General features: G+C 41.1%; 2 protein-coding genes across 2 annotated transcripts in view; both read right to left on the bottom strand.

The window, feature by feature from the left end:
- Positions 1-212: 212 nt before the first annotated feature.
- On the bottom strand, positions 213-6,093 carry LOC119901494 (acetylcholine receptor subunit beta-like; the record flags this gene model as incomplete). Its single annotated transcript, XM_038717082.1, is given in 9 exon segments — positions 213-264; positions 418-526; positions 529-606; positions 907-1,054; positions 1,395-1,503; positions 2,736-2,845; positions 3,264-3,308; positions 3,519-3,652; positions 5,956-6,093. Coding segments are annotated over 9 exon segments (867 nt in total), but the record flags the coding sequence as incomplete, so codon positions are not given.
- A 2,555-nt stretch (positions 6,094-8,648) lies between these two features.
- LOC119901493 (acetylcholine receptor subunit beta-like) overlaps positions 8,649-18,629 on the bottom strand; it is a 28,185-nt gene continuing 18,204 nt past the window's right edge. The window contains 3 exon segments of the mRNA XM_038717081.1: positions 8,649-10,136; positions 10,348-10,495; positions 15,454-15,629. Of these exon segments, the coding sequence (XP_038573009.1) occupies positions 9,990-10,136; positions 10,348-10,495; positions 15,454-15,629 (471 nt within the window). The 3' untranslated portion in view covers positions 8,649-9,989.

The following is an 18,629-nucleotide window of genomic DNA, read 5'->3' as shown; positions in this document are numbered from 1 at the left end:
TACGACATGATAATGTATGTATTGTTGAGGATATACATGAAAAAAAAAGTGCAATATTTACTGGTCAGTTGTATGTAAAGAAGACACTGGCGTGATTTAGCTTTGTAACAGATTTATGTAAATTAAGTTTATGCTCAAAAATTCAGAATGCTCAAACTGTTTGCAATCAATCCTGCTGGTTTCCATTGAATCTATATTTTCCGCCATGTCACTGAAACATCACTAAAAGCTTGACAAAGTAGCTTCCTAGTCAAGGTCACTTTCCTTCAAACGATAAATTCCTTCAAAGGTTTGAAGTAGTCTGTATTAGACCCATGCTGTGTGTCTAGGCATTAGACACTGTATCACGGGGCAGTCTCCCTTCCTAATCTTGTCTTGTCAGTGATGTATAATCATGTCACAACATGTCAGATGTGCTGACCTGCTCCAGGAGGCAGGTAGAAGACAAATATAGCTAGCACGCTGGTGAGGATGCAGGGCACAATGATGTTGATGATGTAGAAAAGTGGCTTCCTTTCTATGATAGGTAGAAGGTGATGTCCTCATACAGGTCCTCCTTAATGTTCTTTCTTGAGGGTTTGTGACAGATGGCCCATTCTCCGTTTTCTGTGAGAGAAAGAGAGGTGAGAAGGCAGGAGAAATTGGAAGAAGATTGGTGAGTAGAAAAGAAAAAAAAAAAGTCTAATCTGTGTAATAATATAAAATACATAATAAAATGATCATTATTATTATAAATCTTTAGGACATAGATTAAAATGGTACAAATAAATAAAAAAACACCAGGTGGCTAAAGAGAAGAAAAGATTTAAAAAGCAAATCCTTGTGCTAAAATGTAGCTATATATATAACGATTAAGATGTCATGATGTACACAGAACACAGGGCAATAGGGTCTGAAGGCACCAACCAGTAAAAGCATTCTCATCTATAACAATCTCTTGAATCTCTTTGCCCTCATCATCCAGAAAGTACTGCAGGTCCACCTCAGAGGCGTCATAGGTGTACGAGCGGAAAACCATGCTGCAGTTCTGCCAGTCAAATGGGAAGTACGACACCTGTTGGAGTGGAAGTTAAAGAACTTCTTCATCACTTTTCAAAGGGAATGGGGATATACCTAAATGTGGAATTATAAATAAAGGTCCATGAAAGTATAGAGTACTACACTAGGGTATTACGTCTTTAATGCTAGTACAGTCAGGCCATACATTGTCCTTCCTGGAACTTTACGCACAACACAGTTGATCCAAAGAGCTTCACAGCACACAAAGAGAAAAAAAGAGAAAAAGAAAGGAGAAAAACACAAAAGAAAACAACATCACAGAGACAGAGAGTGAGTGAGGGATTTACATTTTTAGTTGTCAGTGTACCAGTGGTATGTGATCTTAAAGACAGTACCTCTATGGAGCAGGAGCTGCGGTAGATGGCTGGGGGAAGCCAGTTGACTGTCCCATCACTGTAAACCAAGACGTTGACGTACAGTGCCACGTCAAACTGACCGTCATTACTGTATGGAGCATATAGAAAGACAAATGTGAAATTGCAAATAAGTCAGGTTGTATAGAAGTCTATGAGAAGGACTTTACTTTTCACTTGATTTATTACCTCAGTGAACATTATCCTAATGAGTTTATGATCTCATTCGGTAGCTTAAAGTGAGATAAACTTTAAGCATGCCTTAAGGATGTAAAAACCCGGATGACCTGCAATTATCTGATGTTAAATTGAAGTTATTGTACTTGACCCCAAACACCTCAGAGAAGCATTATCTAAAGATATAGTTGGCATCGATAGACTGCTGGCCCCCAAAATTGTAATTCTGACTTGATGATGGTGCTAGATGAAAAGTTAAACATGATTATTATTCATCCAACGAAGGTTAAAATCAAGGGCAACTGGACTTGGTTGAAGATACTGGAAGACGTTTCGTCCCTCATCCAAAGGACTTCTTCTGTTCTGACTGACTGGCTGGGAAACTCAGCAATTTAACCTCAGTGGGGTCGTTGGCCCGGGTCATCGGTACCGCTGGTTCGTTAGTGTTCCTTGTTGCTGTGACGACAGTCGTTAAAGTCGTTAAGACTACCTGTGGCCAAGACTGAACGACCATCGTTGGTATCTTCACCTGAGGCCAATAGGTTACGTTTGTTGAGTTTCCTGGGAAGTGATGAAAGGACAGCATTGTAAGTGAGGGATAAGGTGGCGTAGACCCCCTCCCCTGTTCAATGACGGCTTCTCGACCCGGGTGTAGATGGCTTCCTTGACACCTCTTTCAAACCATCCAATGAATAGTCTGAGTTTCCCTGCCAGTCAGTCAGAACTGAAGAAGTCCTTTGGATGAGGGACGAAACGTCTTCCAGTATCTTCAACCAAGTCCAGTTGCCCTTGACTTTAACCTTCGTTGGATAACTATGACCTGGATGACTGAGAATCTTCATAGACATGATTATTATTCATTCTGATGGAGAAATAAATGTCTGAACCAGCTTTCAATGCAGCCCACCAACAGTTGTTGAGGTATTTCAGTCTTGAATTATGTCACTTGGCTGACTGTGCCATCCCTACAGCCACACCACATTCATATATTGTTGCATTGTGTTAGCATACTTGTTAACATTTTAAAGTGAAACGTGTTGTTGAGTTTTATAGGACCTGTCAGCGTTGCCTTTGGGGCGAATCCTCTGTTAGTCACTGCATGATAGATGATATGGATGACTGTGTGGCTGCAGATAGGACACTCACTTGTTTATGAGGTAGATGTCAGGGCGCCACACCTTGTTGGGAGGAATCCTCAAAACATCAATGTGGTCATATTCCTCTGGGTTCCATGACAACCTGTAGTCTGTCCATGCCTGGCAAGGAAGCGAGGCAGCAAGGAATGGCGGGAGGTAGGAAAGAGCAAAGAAAAAGAAAGTGACTCACAGGCATAGCGGAGCAGACATTACCAGGGTGCCCTGATGTCTCTGTCATTTACATCCTGGTTGCTCCCATCTTTGATAAGTCATTTAAATCCCACTGATCTAGACACACACTCACACACCACTGTGACAAACACTCAGGCCGTCCTAAATTCTAATTAGCGAGGGCGAGGGCCAGAAATGAAAGAGTGAGTCGGAGAATAAGAAAGATAAAGCAAGAAGTAATTTGTGGTTATAAAAAGTGACAAGTCCATTTGAGGGCAGAGCGGCAGAGCAGCAGCGAGAGAAGAGCTAGATCTCAGAGCAGCTATGCGAGGCTCAGTGATGAAGATTAATGTTTTCATGCTCATACCAGATTCATGAACACATTGGTTGTCATCTCTTCGTTCTTCTCATTCTGCAGCGGGATGGAGGGACACAGAGAGAGAGAGAGAGATGACAATGCAGCATCCAGCCAATGGTGCCAATGTTGTAGATGTGATTGGACCGGTGAAAGCTAGCACTGCATTTTCAACAACTCGATACAAAAATGACTTGATTAATTCATAACGATGTATTTGCGTGTACTGCATGTGCTTCTATGGTGCATGTGTGTGTTTGTATTTACCAAGCTCACAAGCTGGGAGAGGGTCATGCCCACTCTAACCATCACCTTCTCCTCCCAGTAACGAGCTGGTCTGACTTTCATGTTGTAGTTCTCAAACAGCTTCTGATGGAGCCTTCGCTCTGTTTCTGAGGCTCCTGCAAAGAGATGGTGATGAGATGGAAAAAACATGGATAAAGAGACATCACCGCCTACAAAAAAGGAACATTAGAAAATGGTGTTGTGGACAAAAAATGAGGAGCTGCGAAGAAATAGGAACAAAAACAAGAAATGATCAAAGTAAGGGAAGTCATATTTTTCCAATCCAATATAAGTGATATGTGAAAATGACATGTGCATTTATGATGTGAGGTTTTCCCATGTGAAATGGTGTTTCACGTGCTATAAACATGCTTACCGGTAATTCACATGTTGGTTCCCAAGACTTCTTAATTTTGACATTAGAATGTACATATAATGATAGAGGCGACAGTTGACTCAGAAATCCATTGCATGAGTGCTGACAAGGACCAGAAGGAGCACAGGAGTACATGGCTTTGCAGTCTGCTTGTCTGAAATTATGCTTCAAATGTTTTAAGGCCCTTATTCTATACTTGATCATAAATTTTCTCTTTAAAGGTGGGGTAAGTGATTCTAATCCAATACACATCTGTGTGTCAAATTCAGCAATGGCCCGCTAGCTGCCCGTTCTGTGTGTGTGAGGTGAAAAAATCAGGTGTTTGAACTGTAAATGGGAAACAAACAGGGAGGCTGAGACCACACAACACTATTCCAGCCATGATTTGTGTGTTAGGTACTGTTAAGTGACTTCAGCTTACTTTCAATTCAATTCAATTCAAATTAGCTTTATTGGCATGAATGTGTAACACTTTCTAGTTTGCCTAGTAATGTTGTTGTGACGTAGCAATTGTAGCAGGAGAGTTGTGAGTATCACTGTCTGGAGCCCATATTTTATTGTTTTATTGTCTTATTCATTTCTTATTTTATGATTCTTCTCCATTTTAATCCAACAACTCTATAAAGTGCAATAATCTCCTATTCTTTTGTACATCTTTCAATTGTTTTAGTATTACTGCACAAATAAAGTTTGATTGATTGATGAAGAATACACAAAAAGTAAGAGAATGAAAGTAGAACAAAAGCAGGGCTAAAATAAGAGCAAATCAAAGCAACAGTTAATGGAAAAGGCCAAAGCTGTTCAAATGAGAGTGAGCAGTACAACATAACCAAAGCACATGACACATGCCACTGACCCCCAGAGCCCGCAGCATGTTTGTTTCTCTTTGGGTCGGTGAGTCAGGCCTACAGTGGTTAGGGGTTCCAATTCCACAATTCCCAAATATGTGACAAAACAACACATTGAAAAGAAGAGAAGGACAGACAGGACATGCAAAAGAAGCAGTGAGCGGGGCAGGTGCTGCACGATGGGTAGCAAAGGTGACTGAGCTAATGTAATTGATATGTGGCAAGGGAATGGGATCAAAGGGATGTCTGGGATACCAGCTCCATCAGTGACAAAAATAGACTCTGATTAACAAACAATGATGTGCTAATATGATTCATTATATGTTCCAGAGCAGGACAGTCTTTTTTGCTTTTCAAGTGAAACAACATAAACATCTTTGACAGGACATAAGATAAGGATTTATTTCCATTTGGTATATCGCCTTCTATGTCTCCTTCTTCTTCTCTCTCTGCCGCCTTGTTTTTGGGTCTTCTCTTCAGGGACATACAGTTTTAACATCGCTCTAGCTGTGGGACTTACAGAGGGACAGGAACAATTCACCCTTGTGGAGGTCACCAACCAGTTCAGGGCAGCATTTGGCTTTCTACTCCCATTGGGGTCAGAAGGTCAAAGTCAAAGCCCTTCAGCTGAGCTCAGATAAGAACTAGTCATTGCAAATTGATTCTTATTATGATTTTATCCCCAAAAAAACCAGAGGAAGTATAATCAATACCAATTTAACTGAAATGACAGCGTGCAGTGAGATCAGAGATGTTTGTCTAGTATCAGATAATACTGTAGCTACCCTGAATGCAGCAAAAATGCCTCAGTTTTTGAGTGGAGGATTGCAAGTGGAGGTGAATTCTTGTCTTGGCAGCCAAACAGGAAAAAGGTAGTAGAATTAGGACAGACAGAGGAATGGGAACACCACAGGTCGCCAACAAGGACAGGGCAACTGTTTGTTTTCCAAGCACAGTATGGGGTTAAATGTCAAAGTCATAAATTATATAATTCAACATGTACATGAATAAACGTTAATTGAAATGCACATAAGCAAGTGAGTTAAACAATCATTGAGCTAGTATAGATGTTAGTTTGAGATACGTTTTATCAAATTCATATAGAAGAAATAATAAAATCAGCTGATGTACAAGTGAAATAAAATCATTCAATCATTTGCACAACTGGAACAAGCATTTTCTAAAATGTCCTTACCAGTAAAAGTGAGACAAAGGCAGCTGCATACGATGAGAAATGCGTACATCCTTATCTTCATTTGTCCAATCATGACAGTCATGACATCTTATGTTTTTATGTGCAAATCAAGGGCCCCGCTCTCCGCTGTACAGGCGCTTTGACCCCTCTGTACCCTCACCTGGAATCTAGATGGAGCGTTCTAAGAAGCGACACCGTTCTAGCTTAGGCATTTAGATGCACACCTTCAGCTGAGTTGCACCTTCAGCCGCACACACACTGTTCCTCTAGCGTCTTTCTCTCAGGTCCCTTCGTCTCTTTGTGGCCATGGCTCCATGGGTGAAACCACGGCCTGATTGGGTGCGCGTGCTGGGGGGTGACGAGAGGGCGGAATGTGTTTGTACTGGGAAGGCTGTGGGGCAGGCACCTGTTGGTGCTCACCAATCTGAGGTTAGCACTATGGGGACGGTGGGTGGGTGGAAGAGGAAGTGGAGGGGGTGGGATGGGGTACAGGAATGGCAATGGGCTATGGGTTATGACAATGGAGATATTTTTGGGGGGAGAACAAGTGGGCGGAGAGGAGCGTGGAGTTGATTGGGACAATAACTTTCTCTGTGGACAAAGAATGACTGGTGTTTAATAGGAGGCATCTCTTGCTCATTGACCACTTCTTCCTTCCTGCTAAATCAAATCTCCACTACCTCTGCCATTAAAACCACTATGTGTATAATTTTAAGATCCGCAACTTCCCAATTGGTCCCACCCAGTGGTAGAATAAAAAAAACAAAACACTGTGGCATAGAGAGGAATGTCCCAAGGATTCAACCATCCTGAGAGCAGCACATTGACTGGACCAACGTTTGCTGCGATTGTTTCATTTTTCTACAAACAAAAGTATCATATAATCATGGCACATATGTGGTGCTGAGCCATTTAAGTTTTGATTATCATCTTTTACATCTCTGTCATTTATACTGCATCCTACATTCAAAATAGGGGACGGAAGAGGAGATGCACCAGGTACCTTAGCAATAATTTTAAAATCCTTTTATTCTCAGAAAACTAGACTGGTAAAAATATTTTTCAACTAAATAAGATGTTTGAAATACTTTTATCCAGATTTGACTGACACATTTATTGTACATTTTTTACTGTGACTGAAAGTATCAGTCCCATCCAGTTATGCACATAAGGTTCCACCTTATTTTGTATGTTTTATTAAAAATTATGATGTAATTTTCACTTGAATAACTTTCTGTGTATTCATTCCATTTGCTCTTAGTAAATGTTTAAAAAAAACATTGTGTTTTGGACCTATACTTAGTTCCATTAAATCACTTTTTATGCCGTTGATGCAAGGTTTGGGGGAAAAGTTAACTTTTTCACTTAAAAAAAAAAGTTAACTTTTTCATTTGTTTAAAAGCAAAAACAGACAAATCAATTATATTACTTTTTGATTTAAGTAAGAGGAAATTTGGTTAAGATAAATCCTGCATAACTTTAGTAACAGTAGATCAGAGATCAGATCCACAATCCTGACATTATTTTAGTGATATCAGAGCAGTCACGGCAAGTAAAATAAAGAGAGAGATAAAGAAATTGCAGTTAGAACAGAAAAGACCCTTTTCAGCAAAGCAATGCTGAAGTGGTGTGGTTTTATGTCTCTAAGCCATAAAAGCTAATGTATGCGTGGGAATTAAAATGAGTGATGCTGAAAAGACTGTGCACCACAGATGCTGTGGAGTAAAAAGGAGTCGAGAATGGCTTCTTGACAGGAGCAGTGAGGCGTTAATCAATAGTGATGGAGAGTCATGAGTTTGAGCAGAGAAAGTGACACTCAGTCTTGTTGGTATTGAGTTTGAGATGAGCTTGAGGCAAGAAAAGATAAGCATGTTGGAAGAGCTATAAAAATAGAGATGGATGTTGTTGCAATAGAAATGGTGAGGGGATATCTGAGACATGAAGACTACAAGTGTTTTGATCGACGAGGTGAAGGCCTTGGGATGAACTCTGGATCTGGCTGCTTCTTGGATCCTTCATGGTGCTTTTTATGAAGTTGATGTCAGCAAAGAACAAATAACAAAAACACAAACAGGCCTTTCGCCGATGTCAGCTGGGATTGGCTCCAGCCCGCCGCGACCCTGTACGCAGGATAAGCAGTTGACGATGGATGGATGGACGGACAGGCCATAAATCAGACCCAGTTTGAGAGTTGAGAGGGAAAATGTCTGTGACTTGCCCTCCTGCATACAGCCACTCCCAGTATAAACACATCAGTCAGAATGGCCCGTGTGATATGGCGTGTCTGTCGAACAGATTGTCTTCTCAGCGCTTCAGTCTCATGCAAGGTTACATACTGCAGTGAACTGAGGATGAAAATGGGTGCAACGGAGAGGTGTGTGCTGCAGCTAGGTCTATAATACTGATGCGCTCTCAGCACCATCGCCACAATGAGCTTGAGAATGAGTGCAGACTGTCAGGCTTCAAATGCTTCAGCTCACACTGCATATGCATGAGTGTATTTACACACTTAGAAATATCAGGGAAGCCCATGCAGCGGTGTCTGGTAACCAGTGCCAGTGTGTGTGTGTCTATGATTATTATTAATAGCAGAGCCGGCAGGTGACGGAGCAAGGATCGCAATTCTCACAGCAGCATTCTGACAACAGATGGAGCCTTTGATATTCTCCCCTCAGATCTTTATTTAAAAAAAAACAAAAAACAGAACAAAATGAAAGCACAGGATTGAAAGAGCAGGTGTGTGTTTGTGTCATGTGAGAGAATCAAAAAGGATGTGTGGTGTGTGTGCGTGTTTGGCTGTGAGAAAGCGAGACTTTAAAGAGGCACAGGTCTCACATATAATGGGAATTCCGCAGCTGGTGAACTGAGCTGGCATGCAGCTCCGCACTCCAACACAAGAATAGCCTCCATGCAAAACCAGTGCTGAAAATACAAAGAGGATTACCATGGTTGCATAAATATACACGAGGCATGTGCCACACTCCAGCATTTTTGGACACAGGGAAATGAATGGCATACGGTTTGCTCATTATGACATCTGGTTTGTCTTAATGTTTATGTGTGAACACAATATATGAATATCCATCGTTGGATCCACACTCTTCAGACCTAGAGATCTGCTGTAGCTGATACACTAGAAAACACACCAATAGCTTAGATTTAAGTATTTATACATATTTCAGGTATGCTGACATTGCCTTGGTTGGTATATTCCATGCAATTAACTCTCCTTATCTCCTTAAACACATGATGCAGTTCTGCCCTGTTAAAATCTATGTCAAGCATGTCATTTTCATGTGATTAAGGTAATAAATTTGAGGCTGAGTAGTTCTTGAGTAATGTTGCTCATTCGGCTGAGAAACCTCAAGATGTTCATTCATTTGCATTTTACTTGCAAACAGCGGATAAATACAGACAAAACCTTGCAGGAATTCTTGACAGCATACAAATAAGCATGTCAATCTCTAGGAGTAGTAAGGTAGAAGAAAGATACACGTCCTCTTGATCATGCTTAATGTCCAAAAATGTGCCTGGTTCATCACATTTTGTCAGCTTTGCTCTTGAAGCAGTGGTGACAGCCAAGGGTCAAGAATTGGTTGCAAAGAACCTATGCTTTGTTGGGTCTCAGTCTGAGACTCAAGGGTTTAAAATCCCTGTCTTTTCCTTCCACATGGCCAAAAATCAAAGTCTTGTATTAGAAATTATAGTCTGACACGATAATGGAATATTGTCAAGATGTATTTGAACATCTGATACTGTCTACACTAAAGGCAAATGAATAAGAGCAACATCTTAAGGTCATTTGGGGTTTGCCAGCCAGAAAAAGTAAAGTAAATTGGCAGAGCTTTCCACAAGACAACAGTGTAAAACACGTGAGGTGCAGTGGATAAGTTTCTTAGAGTTTCTTAATTGTTGGCACATTGGGCCGAAGGTGAACTACACCAATACGATAGAATCATTTAGCCGTTTAACAGTGAGTGATTTCTTCATCCCTATTTGCAGAGGAGCTCAGGAAAACCTAATGCCCCACTGCTTCAGGGGGATTTGAAGGGGTCAGTGGGTGTGTGGTTAAAGCTGGCATCGGCGAAGATGGCTAAGGTGCCCACGGTGGTGAAGACGACGAAGATCCAGAGGAACATGCGGTCCACCACCATGGCCACGTACTGCCAGTCCTCTTTCAGCTGGACGAGGATGGATGGATGAAAGGGAGGACAAATTAAACAGAATGGGAGAGAAAGGAGGAAAAGAAAGAGAGTAGCGGTGGGAGGATGGGAAAAGGCAGAGAGGGATAAATAGAAAAGTTCATAAACCAAATAATAGAACCAAGGAACACAAATTACCTTTAAAAAAGGAACATAGGAGTGAGGAAGAAAAAGATGGTAACAAACTTACCGCTTCGTAGTCCTTCTCAGCTTGCAAAGCCTCGGCGATATAAGTGATGGCATCTATGGCTGACTTGAGCTCGTCAGGTAGTGTGAGGTAGCTACTGGGGCCGTCAATAAACTTTCTCAGATCTGTACACATGCCCTCTGGCTGAAACCTGCATGGCAACACGCACAAGCACATTCATGTCACAGGATAACATCCATAATGCACCACATTTGATATCACAAATAAATCTCAGCATTGATTCAGCGACAACAGAGTGCGCACACAGTGTCAGCACACGCACACCAGCCTTCAGAATACAGCAATGTGTGAGCAGATGTCGTTCCAGACTAATTAAAAGCTGTGAAATGGTAAAGCCTTTATGAGACAGGCAGCATGTGTCCTTTGCACTGTTCTGCCAGTCAGAGAGGAATAAAGAGAAGGTCAGAGGAGCTCCCTGTGCTCGCTCTGCCGGTGTGGGAGTCACCGCTCTGCATCTGCTGACTGGGCTGCTCTGGCTGAGAAACCCTCTGCCTGTGTGTGTGTGCACGTTTCTGTGTTTACTTGTTGCCCGCAGTTATCAACCATCAGCTGCTAAAATGTGCCAGCAGTTGCTGGGGAAAGCTGGGAGGAAGTTGCTGTGGGCGTCTCTGTAACTCGCTTAACTCTGCTGTCACTCACAACTTTTCACACGACAGGTCTAACAGTAGGTCACATTTGTTATCACTCTTTATTGAAATCATAACAGAGCTTAGTATTGTATATCACTGAGGTTCCCTGTTTACAGGAATGAAATTATGTTCACAGTCAAAGAGATTTCGGACACTTCATTAAGAAGTTGAGGCATAACAAACGTATATACAAAAGGTTAAAGATTTTCTAACTTCCAAAAAATCTATTATTTTGCAGACCATCCTGACCACAAAAAAGGCTGTTTAGGTAGATTATTATGATCCATATTACAGTTTTTTATTAGGCCGTGACCTCTAGAGGCAGAAGTAGTCAGGGGATGTAGTAGAAACAGCGCCAAAGTCGATGTAAGGAGGGTGGTGGGGTGGATGGATGTGTTAAGTAAACTCAGGACACAGGACCGAGGTTTGAGTCCCTGATGAAAGAAAGTCAAAGTTGTTGAATGTTTTAAGTTAAATACCGTTTTGTAGATGACTTATGTCAGGTGAGTCATGTTACTTACTTCAGGTGACTCGTGTAATGTACTATAATGTAACCCAAACCACAATCTTTTCCTAAACCTAACCAAACTACAACCATATCACAACATTTACCATGTGTTAAATGTCATGTGATTTAGGTCACGTGACTTACGTATCATACTTATCCGATGTGCCTGTCACTGGACTGGTACTTGTCAACTTTGAAAATGGTCTAATATGTCATTTCAGGACACTTATTATTATTAGTACTTTAGTTATGATGACATGTATTTTCAGCTATTGCACTTGGGTGCCAAAGTACAGCATTACCGAGTGCAGCTTTAACTAATGTTTATAGGTCCTTGTGTTCCTGTGTTATCTAGTCTCGCTTTAACACACAGCTACGGAAGAAACACAAAGCATTACTCATTAACCTTTTCTGCTGTGCTTTTCCCTGCTGCATTTCTTTGCATAATCATATAGAGTGTCCCTGAGCAGTGACACATGGCTTTCCGTTTTTCTACCTCCAGTACAGCATCAGACACAGAGTTCTATTAAGTAGTGATACAGCACGGCTGTCTCTGCAGGACGTCACAGCTGAAATGCCTGCGAAATAAAAAGATAATTCTGGCTTGTTTGGTGTTTCTATCAGTTATGATAACACTGTGCCCAACAAAGTCGAGGGGGAGATCTGATAACACAGCAACATCGCTAAAACTAATGGTCTAATGTCTGTTTTTGGTGGGGGGTGGTGCATTGTGGGCAAGTGCAGTAAGATGAACTAGAAAGTTTGTTGCTTGGTGTTCAACTGTGGCATATGTTTGTCATTTCTGGGCATATTACATAAAAAAAGGAGTAGAAATACACAAACAAATAGTTCTCACTTGCACAAACAAAATACATTTAGCTGTGAGGCATTGCACTGTCGTGACCTTGTCCAAACAAAGATACCTCTGACAAATGAATGTTATTGTCCTTGCAGAACAGCTGTGCTGTGCCTTTTACAAACATCTGTTTTCTTATGAAACACCTCAAATATTAAACACCTCCTTCACTTACACTTTCTAGATTCTAAGAAAAAACTAACCCCAGATTAGATGAGTTGCAGGTCAGGCATCTCACCACCAGAGGACTGTATGGCACTGTGTCTTTCACTGGGAAACATTCAAATGGAGTTTAACCTGGCAGTCAGGGCAGAGCACACAGCTGCTTGGTATTCAGTGCAGCAGTTTGGGAGTTTACAATGCAGCGCTGCCGTTGCTGCTGCTCTTGTGAGTGTGGCAGGTGAAGAGGCTGTGACCTTAGAAAGGCGGAGCCTCTTTAGATAAAGAGCGAGATAAGAGAGGGAGGTAGAGAGAGAAGAGAGGGACGGAACTTGGCCTCTTAACCCTTTCTTCCTTTCCCCTCATACGTGGCTCAAAGTAGCACTACATCAGCGAGAAGTAAATGACTATTCAGGAGACTAATTCAGCTAAAACTGCCTTCCGTCTGGTGCCAAGACATGCACTAAACCCAATTAAGAAGGCGTGCGTGAGTGTGTGTGTATGTGTGGGCTCAAGAGAGATACTGCTGTCTCATCAAATTGCTTTAATAGAGTGCCCCCACACACACACACACACACCTTTTTCTGTCACCCGTTCTTTCACCTAGACACGCAGCACCCCGCTCTAATGTGTCAGAGTCGATTTGTGCGGGTCATTATTATTTTAGCAACGACTCTCCGGTCTCTCCCTCTAGACATATTTCATTTCTCACAGGAGGTGAATGATAGAGAGGGAGGGATAGCTACAGACTCTGAGGAAGATTTTTGATGTGTATTAAAAAAGCAGCAGGCAGCCTGGCTAGTTAAGTAAGTCACATAGTATTTGATTCTCAGGATGGATTCTACCCAATTTGTCTGATCAAGGTCACCCTTTTCCTGTGTGCAAAGTATAGACACTAGGGTTAGACTCATATCATGTTTTCTCGCCAGCTTGTGTGCCAACAGTGGCCCAAATCCAGCTCCTTATTCAACAGCTTCAGGGGCAGCACTCTGTAAAACTGTTCATTCAAAGATGAAAATCATCAGTCTGGGTTCACTGGAGGTCAAAATGCCTTTTTAGAGGCTGTTCCAACTTAACATAAACAGCTTTGTTTGGTAGTGTTAAACACAATTTTAAATATCGCCAGTTTCTATCTCTCAGTCCAGTGTCAAACACCTCTCACAGCCTAAACCAATAGTCATCCAGTTTTTAGTTCTTAAACAATGTTTCAGAGTCTATAGTGCAGACTGAAACAAAGCAATAAGCCACCTGGAATGTATGGCCGTATCTAGACAAGATAAGATTCATATTTGAAGTAACTGCTATGCCAGTAAAGTGTATTCATGTAGAATGAGAGTTGGATTTTATAGGACAAATGAAAGCTGTGGAGAAACAGGAAATGCCGGCCAACTGACTACACAAATAACCTGCTACACAGACCTGAAACTATATGAACACTAAACTCAGGGGATTATGTGCAAATGTATTTTAATTTTTTTTTATTGTGATATCCAACACATTTTGGCAGCTAATGTTTTTTAAATTACTTCTACTGCACAACATACATTTTTAAACAGTGTCAGATATGGATTATGTATTACAAGTATTTAAAGGCTCCTCCAGTCTGCATATTGAAGTGTCCTTGAGCAGGATACTGAACCCCAAATTTCTCCTGATGGCTGTGCCATATGTGAACGCATTAGTTTATGTTTGATGATGAGCAGTTGTCACCTTGCAAAGCAGCCACTGACATCAGTGGATGAATGTGTGTGAATGGGGGGAATGTGACCAACGCGTTCTCATCTCAGTGCATCATTACCGATGCTCTCAGACAGCGTGACAAAGCGTAATTATTTGACACTAAAGGTACCCTCCGGCATCCGTATGAAACGCCACCGTTTGCTACATCGCAGCAACACAAAAGAGGTTAACAAAGGAGGCTGTGCATAAAGTCAGTGACTTAGGTTTAGGCACTAACATTTCTGAGGGTTATAACAGGGGGCTTCGGGGGGCTGTCAACACCTTTAATACGAACATAGCTAGCTAGTAAGCTAGCTAGCACTCCTGGTCTATACGAGACACCCCAGAGCGTATCATACAGATGCATCCGGAGCATCTCCCACAGATTACACTTTTTCTGAAAGCGTCGGTATTGACCGCCCTGAGATGAGAACGGCCTGATGTGACATGTAGTGTAAAGTACTCGAAGACTAGATAGGCGCTTACGTGTAGTGCTGGCGCATAGGCCACAGGTCATACAGTATCTTTGTAAAAAGAAAAAGAATGGATCCTGACATTTTAGAAGTATTTCATAAATTACAATACTTCTTAGAAATTTGCCAGTTCATATTGATACACACATATATATATATATATCTATCTGTTATGTGTTATCATATAAAGGTAGTTTTTGTAGTAATATATGGTAAACATATTTAATGTTGTGACAACAGGCTATAAGATAAACAAGCGATAACCTGAATAGTGCGGCCACTTGTTTTAAGAATACCATAATACAGTTGACAACAGCTATTTAATAAAAAACCTTTAATAAGCACAATAATAAGCACAAATAAAATGTCATGCTTGTTATATGGGTCTTGGTAAACATGTAAGTAACTGTCAACATGTACTTACTAAAAGGTCAATATAGAGTTGAGTAATTCTAAATATTTAATTCGTTCTTCTAAAGAGTTCAGACACAAAGCTTCCTGTTATTCAAGCAAATTTGAGAGCAGGACTGTTTGTGCAGTGTGTTTATTTGCCCTAAAACAATTACCTGTACTGTACAGGTAATGTGTGTGGAAACATTTTGAACACCAGGCGAATTTGCATATAGTGCACAAAAGTATTCATATGCACGCAGGCAAAAATCCATACCCAAACGCAATCACATGCACAAACATTAATACATAAACCTATGTAATGACCCTGGACCCCAGAGTAGATCTTCTCACCTGTTGAGCTTGGGGAACAAGATGGAGGAGTCGGGCTTGCGGATGAAGTATTCATCAGCCACTTTGCTGATGGCCATCATTTTTTTCTCTCGGCGGGGCATGGTCTCCAGGGACAGGGGGGTCTCTACTTTTGGCCGCAGCATGCCCAGGTAAGGAGGCAGCATGTGGATGAATATCTAGGAGAAAAGGAAAAATGAAAAGCAGTAGAATATACGGAAGAGAACAAGAGAACATACGGAAAAATCTGTTTTAGTTTCTTCAAGTTCCATTTTCTGTTTGAGAGCTTAAAACTGGAAATCACAAATGTTAAAATACGCATTCATGAATATTTATTTGACTCAAAACCACATTAAGAAAGAGAAGGTTATGCTTTCCACTTTCAGTCAAAAGCTTGTTGGCTCTCCCAGACCTCCAAAATCCATCATCTATCCTGGTAATAAAAAAAAAAGCATTTGTTTTGATTCCTGTTCCATGATTTATGGGACAATTGAAATGTACTTGGTCTGTATTTGCCTATTAAGGCTGAGAAATGAGTCAAAATGTTGAATTTAGCAGTGAGATAACCTTTGAGAACAGTTGCTGCTGAATGATGTGGGTGGGGAAACCAAATCGGTAATGCTTTCCAATTCCTCAGTGTCTACTCTCAAGGTTACCTTGAGCAAAGAACATAAACTCTGGATTCTCCAGTGGAGCCCTTGAGTAAAAGATTACAGTATATATGTGTGGTATTAAAATAGAAATAAATGTTTGCAAGAAATCAAGTACATTTTCTTTTTATATAACCACCAGTGGGTACTCCTTGGCTGTCAGACTTAGAAATGAGATTCAAAAGAATACCAGAGGAATTTGGCTTCAAGATAAAAGATCAAATCACTTGGCCAACCGTTAGTCTTTATCAATATCATAATGCTGTTTGCCTCTGTAAATGGCTCTTTTATCCTCACTTTGAAGTGCTTGGATATAATTCTTTTGAAATTGCTCCTGGCTTGCCTGTATTGACAGATGGATGTCAATAATGCTCCACTGGCAAGGATCATACTGTAGTACTGTAGCTACAATAGAGAATGTCATGTGAGGTGAAGAAGCTTGAGTAGTTTTTTAGTTTATAAAAAAAATGGTTGATCTAGTCTTCATTCAGAATCAAATATATCCATGTTCGTATGTAACCTTCTCTGGCATTTGTATTTATTCTCCTGTTTCCCAGTACACTCCAATATGTCATGTTTTCCCATTGACTGTTTGCGGCAATAAAAAAGTAGCCAAACTGGCCAAACTTACTAAAGCAGCATTTCACAGCTTCAGCTCCTGGACTGAACCTGTCCTGGAACTAAACGTCCAGATAGACTCTGCCAGTGAAGGAGAGCTCACATAAGCCATGTTTCCATCTAATTGTCATGTGAATTTTATGTGTACTTTTGAAATGTTGCAAAAAAGAAATAAAAAAGAAATTGCAAAGTATGTGCATTTCCGTTATCTGGTTTGGAGCCAATAAACCAGGCTACGACAATTGTAGTTATGTCAGTAGTTGACGTTACACATGGCTGTAATAAACAAGACGTAGCTTCTTTTTTATGGGTTCCAAACCAGAAACAAAACCAGTCGCATGAACCAGATAGCTATTGATCTTAGAAAAATGGAGAGAGGTCCTCAGAAATGTGTTTCAAGTGGGCAAGTTACTACCAGCCATGTCTCCACACGAAGTAGCATTCATTGAGATTGAGCAAAAATATGTGGTGAAAACCCCGTTTGATCTGTGTGCAGAGCAAAGTATCTGTAAAGGACCTTTAAGAGGTGAATGCATAATTCGACAGTTTGATCCGTTTATTGCAATTAAATCACAGCAAAATGTTTACTTTGGGATCAGACAGCTGTAGTAATGGCAGGTTGTGTTTACTCGCGTTATGGCGTTGTGTGGGAATACTTTTCAGATGTCCAGTGATAAAACCCCTGTGAGCAAAGCGCTGCGAGGATTAAATTTGTGTTTGGTCTGAATGCTAGATAAGAGTGAAGATATCGCCAGCCTATTAAATGTAGAGTTCCAAATCATTCAAGCTACTAGCTACTGGGGATGATTTTTTTTTAGATTTGGTATAGTTTAGTATATTATAAGACTAAATTAGGTAATTGGCTACCCATTTTGTCTTGACCCGAGGTGAATTTACAGTAACACAAGTGAAATTATCCATCTATCCATCCATCGTCAACCGCTTATCCTGCGTACAGGGTCGGGGGGGGCTGGAGCCAATCCCAGCTGACATCGGGCAATAGGCGAGGTACACCCTGGACAGGTCGCCAGTCCATCGCAGGGCCACACATAGACGAACAACCACTCACGCTCACACTCACACCTAAGGACAATTTAGGGTCACCAATTAACCTAGTCCGCATGTCTTTGGACGGTGGGAGGAAGCCGGAACACCCACAGTGGTAACCACTGCACCACCATGCCGATGTCATTATTATTTCATTTAACTATTGATGCAATTTACACCCTAATTTCCAACAGTTCTCATTGATTTCTGTATTGCTTTACTTAGTAAAGATGAGTGCGCAGTAGTCTCTAATTTCCCAATGCTGAGTTAGCCTGAATCTTATTTCATCCATTTTATTTTCCTGCGACCGAACATTAGCCAGGAGGAGGCTAGGTAGTGGTTTAGCCGTAGGCCCAGGTTAGATTAGCTCTTATCCCCTGTCGCTTTCCTCTTTTCCTGGATAAATCTCACAACTTGTGGTGACATTTGGTCTGGCTAGTCTGGTTGCCTGGACGCGAGATGCCATGGGCAGTGATCCATTGAACTTAATCCTATCCCTGCACTTCTTTCTCCTGAAGTTGATGATGTTTCTATCATAAGTAATCATAATTATTCTCCACAGCCGAGGGGAACTGCAAACTTATCATAATTCTCTGTGAGTTCATTCCTGGAAGGGACCCCTTTAACATTCCTCATCGTCATTGATCCACTGCTCTATAAATATTGATTGGTGCAGCTCAGTTAAGATATTTTCATACCTTAACATCTAATTTCCCACAATTAATGTTCTATCCACAAATCTTTCCTTTTCACATTCCATGACCATCTGATCGTCTGAAGAGCAGAAGTGAAAATGAAGCAGAACCTATAGTGTTGTTTTCTCCCATCAATCCAGTAGCAAGCAGCTTAGTTCCTTAAAACCAT

Source organism: Micropterus salmoides, unplaced genomic scaffold (genome assembly GCF_014851395.1).
Source record: "Micropterus salmoides isolate LMB-PRFRI ecotype aquatic unplaced genomic scaffold, ASM1485139v1 Ms_hic_scaffold_1334, whole genome shotgun sequence".
Classification (NCBI taxonomy): domain Eukaryota; kingdom Metazoa; phylum Chordata; class Actinopteri; order Centrarchiformes; family Centrarchidae; genus Micropterus; species Micropterus salmoides.
This window is presented reverse-complemented; position numbering and strand designations above follow the sequence as displayed.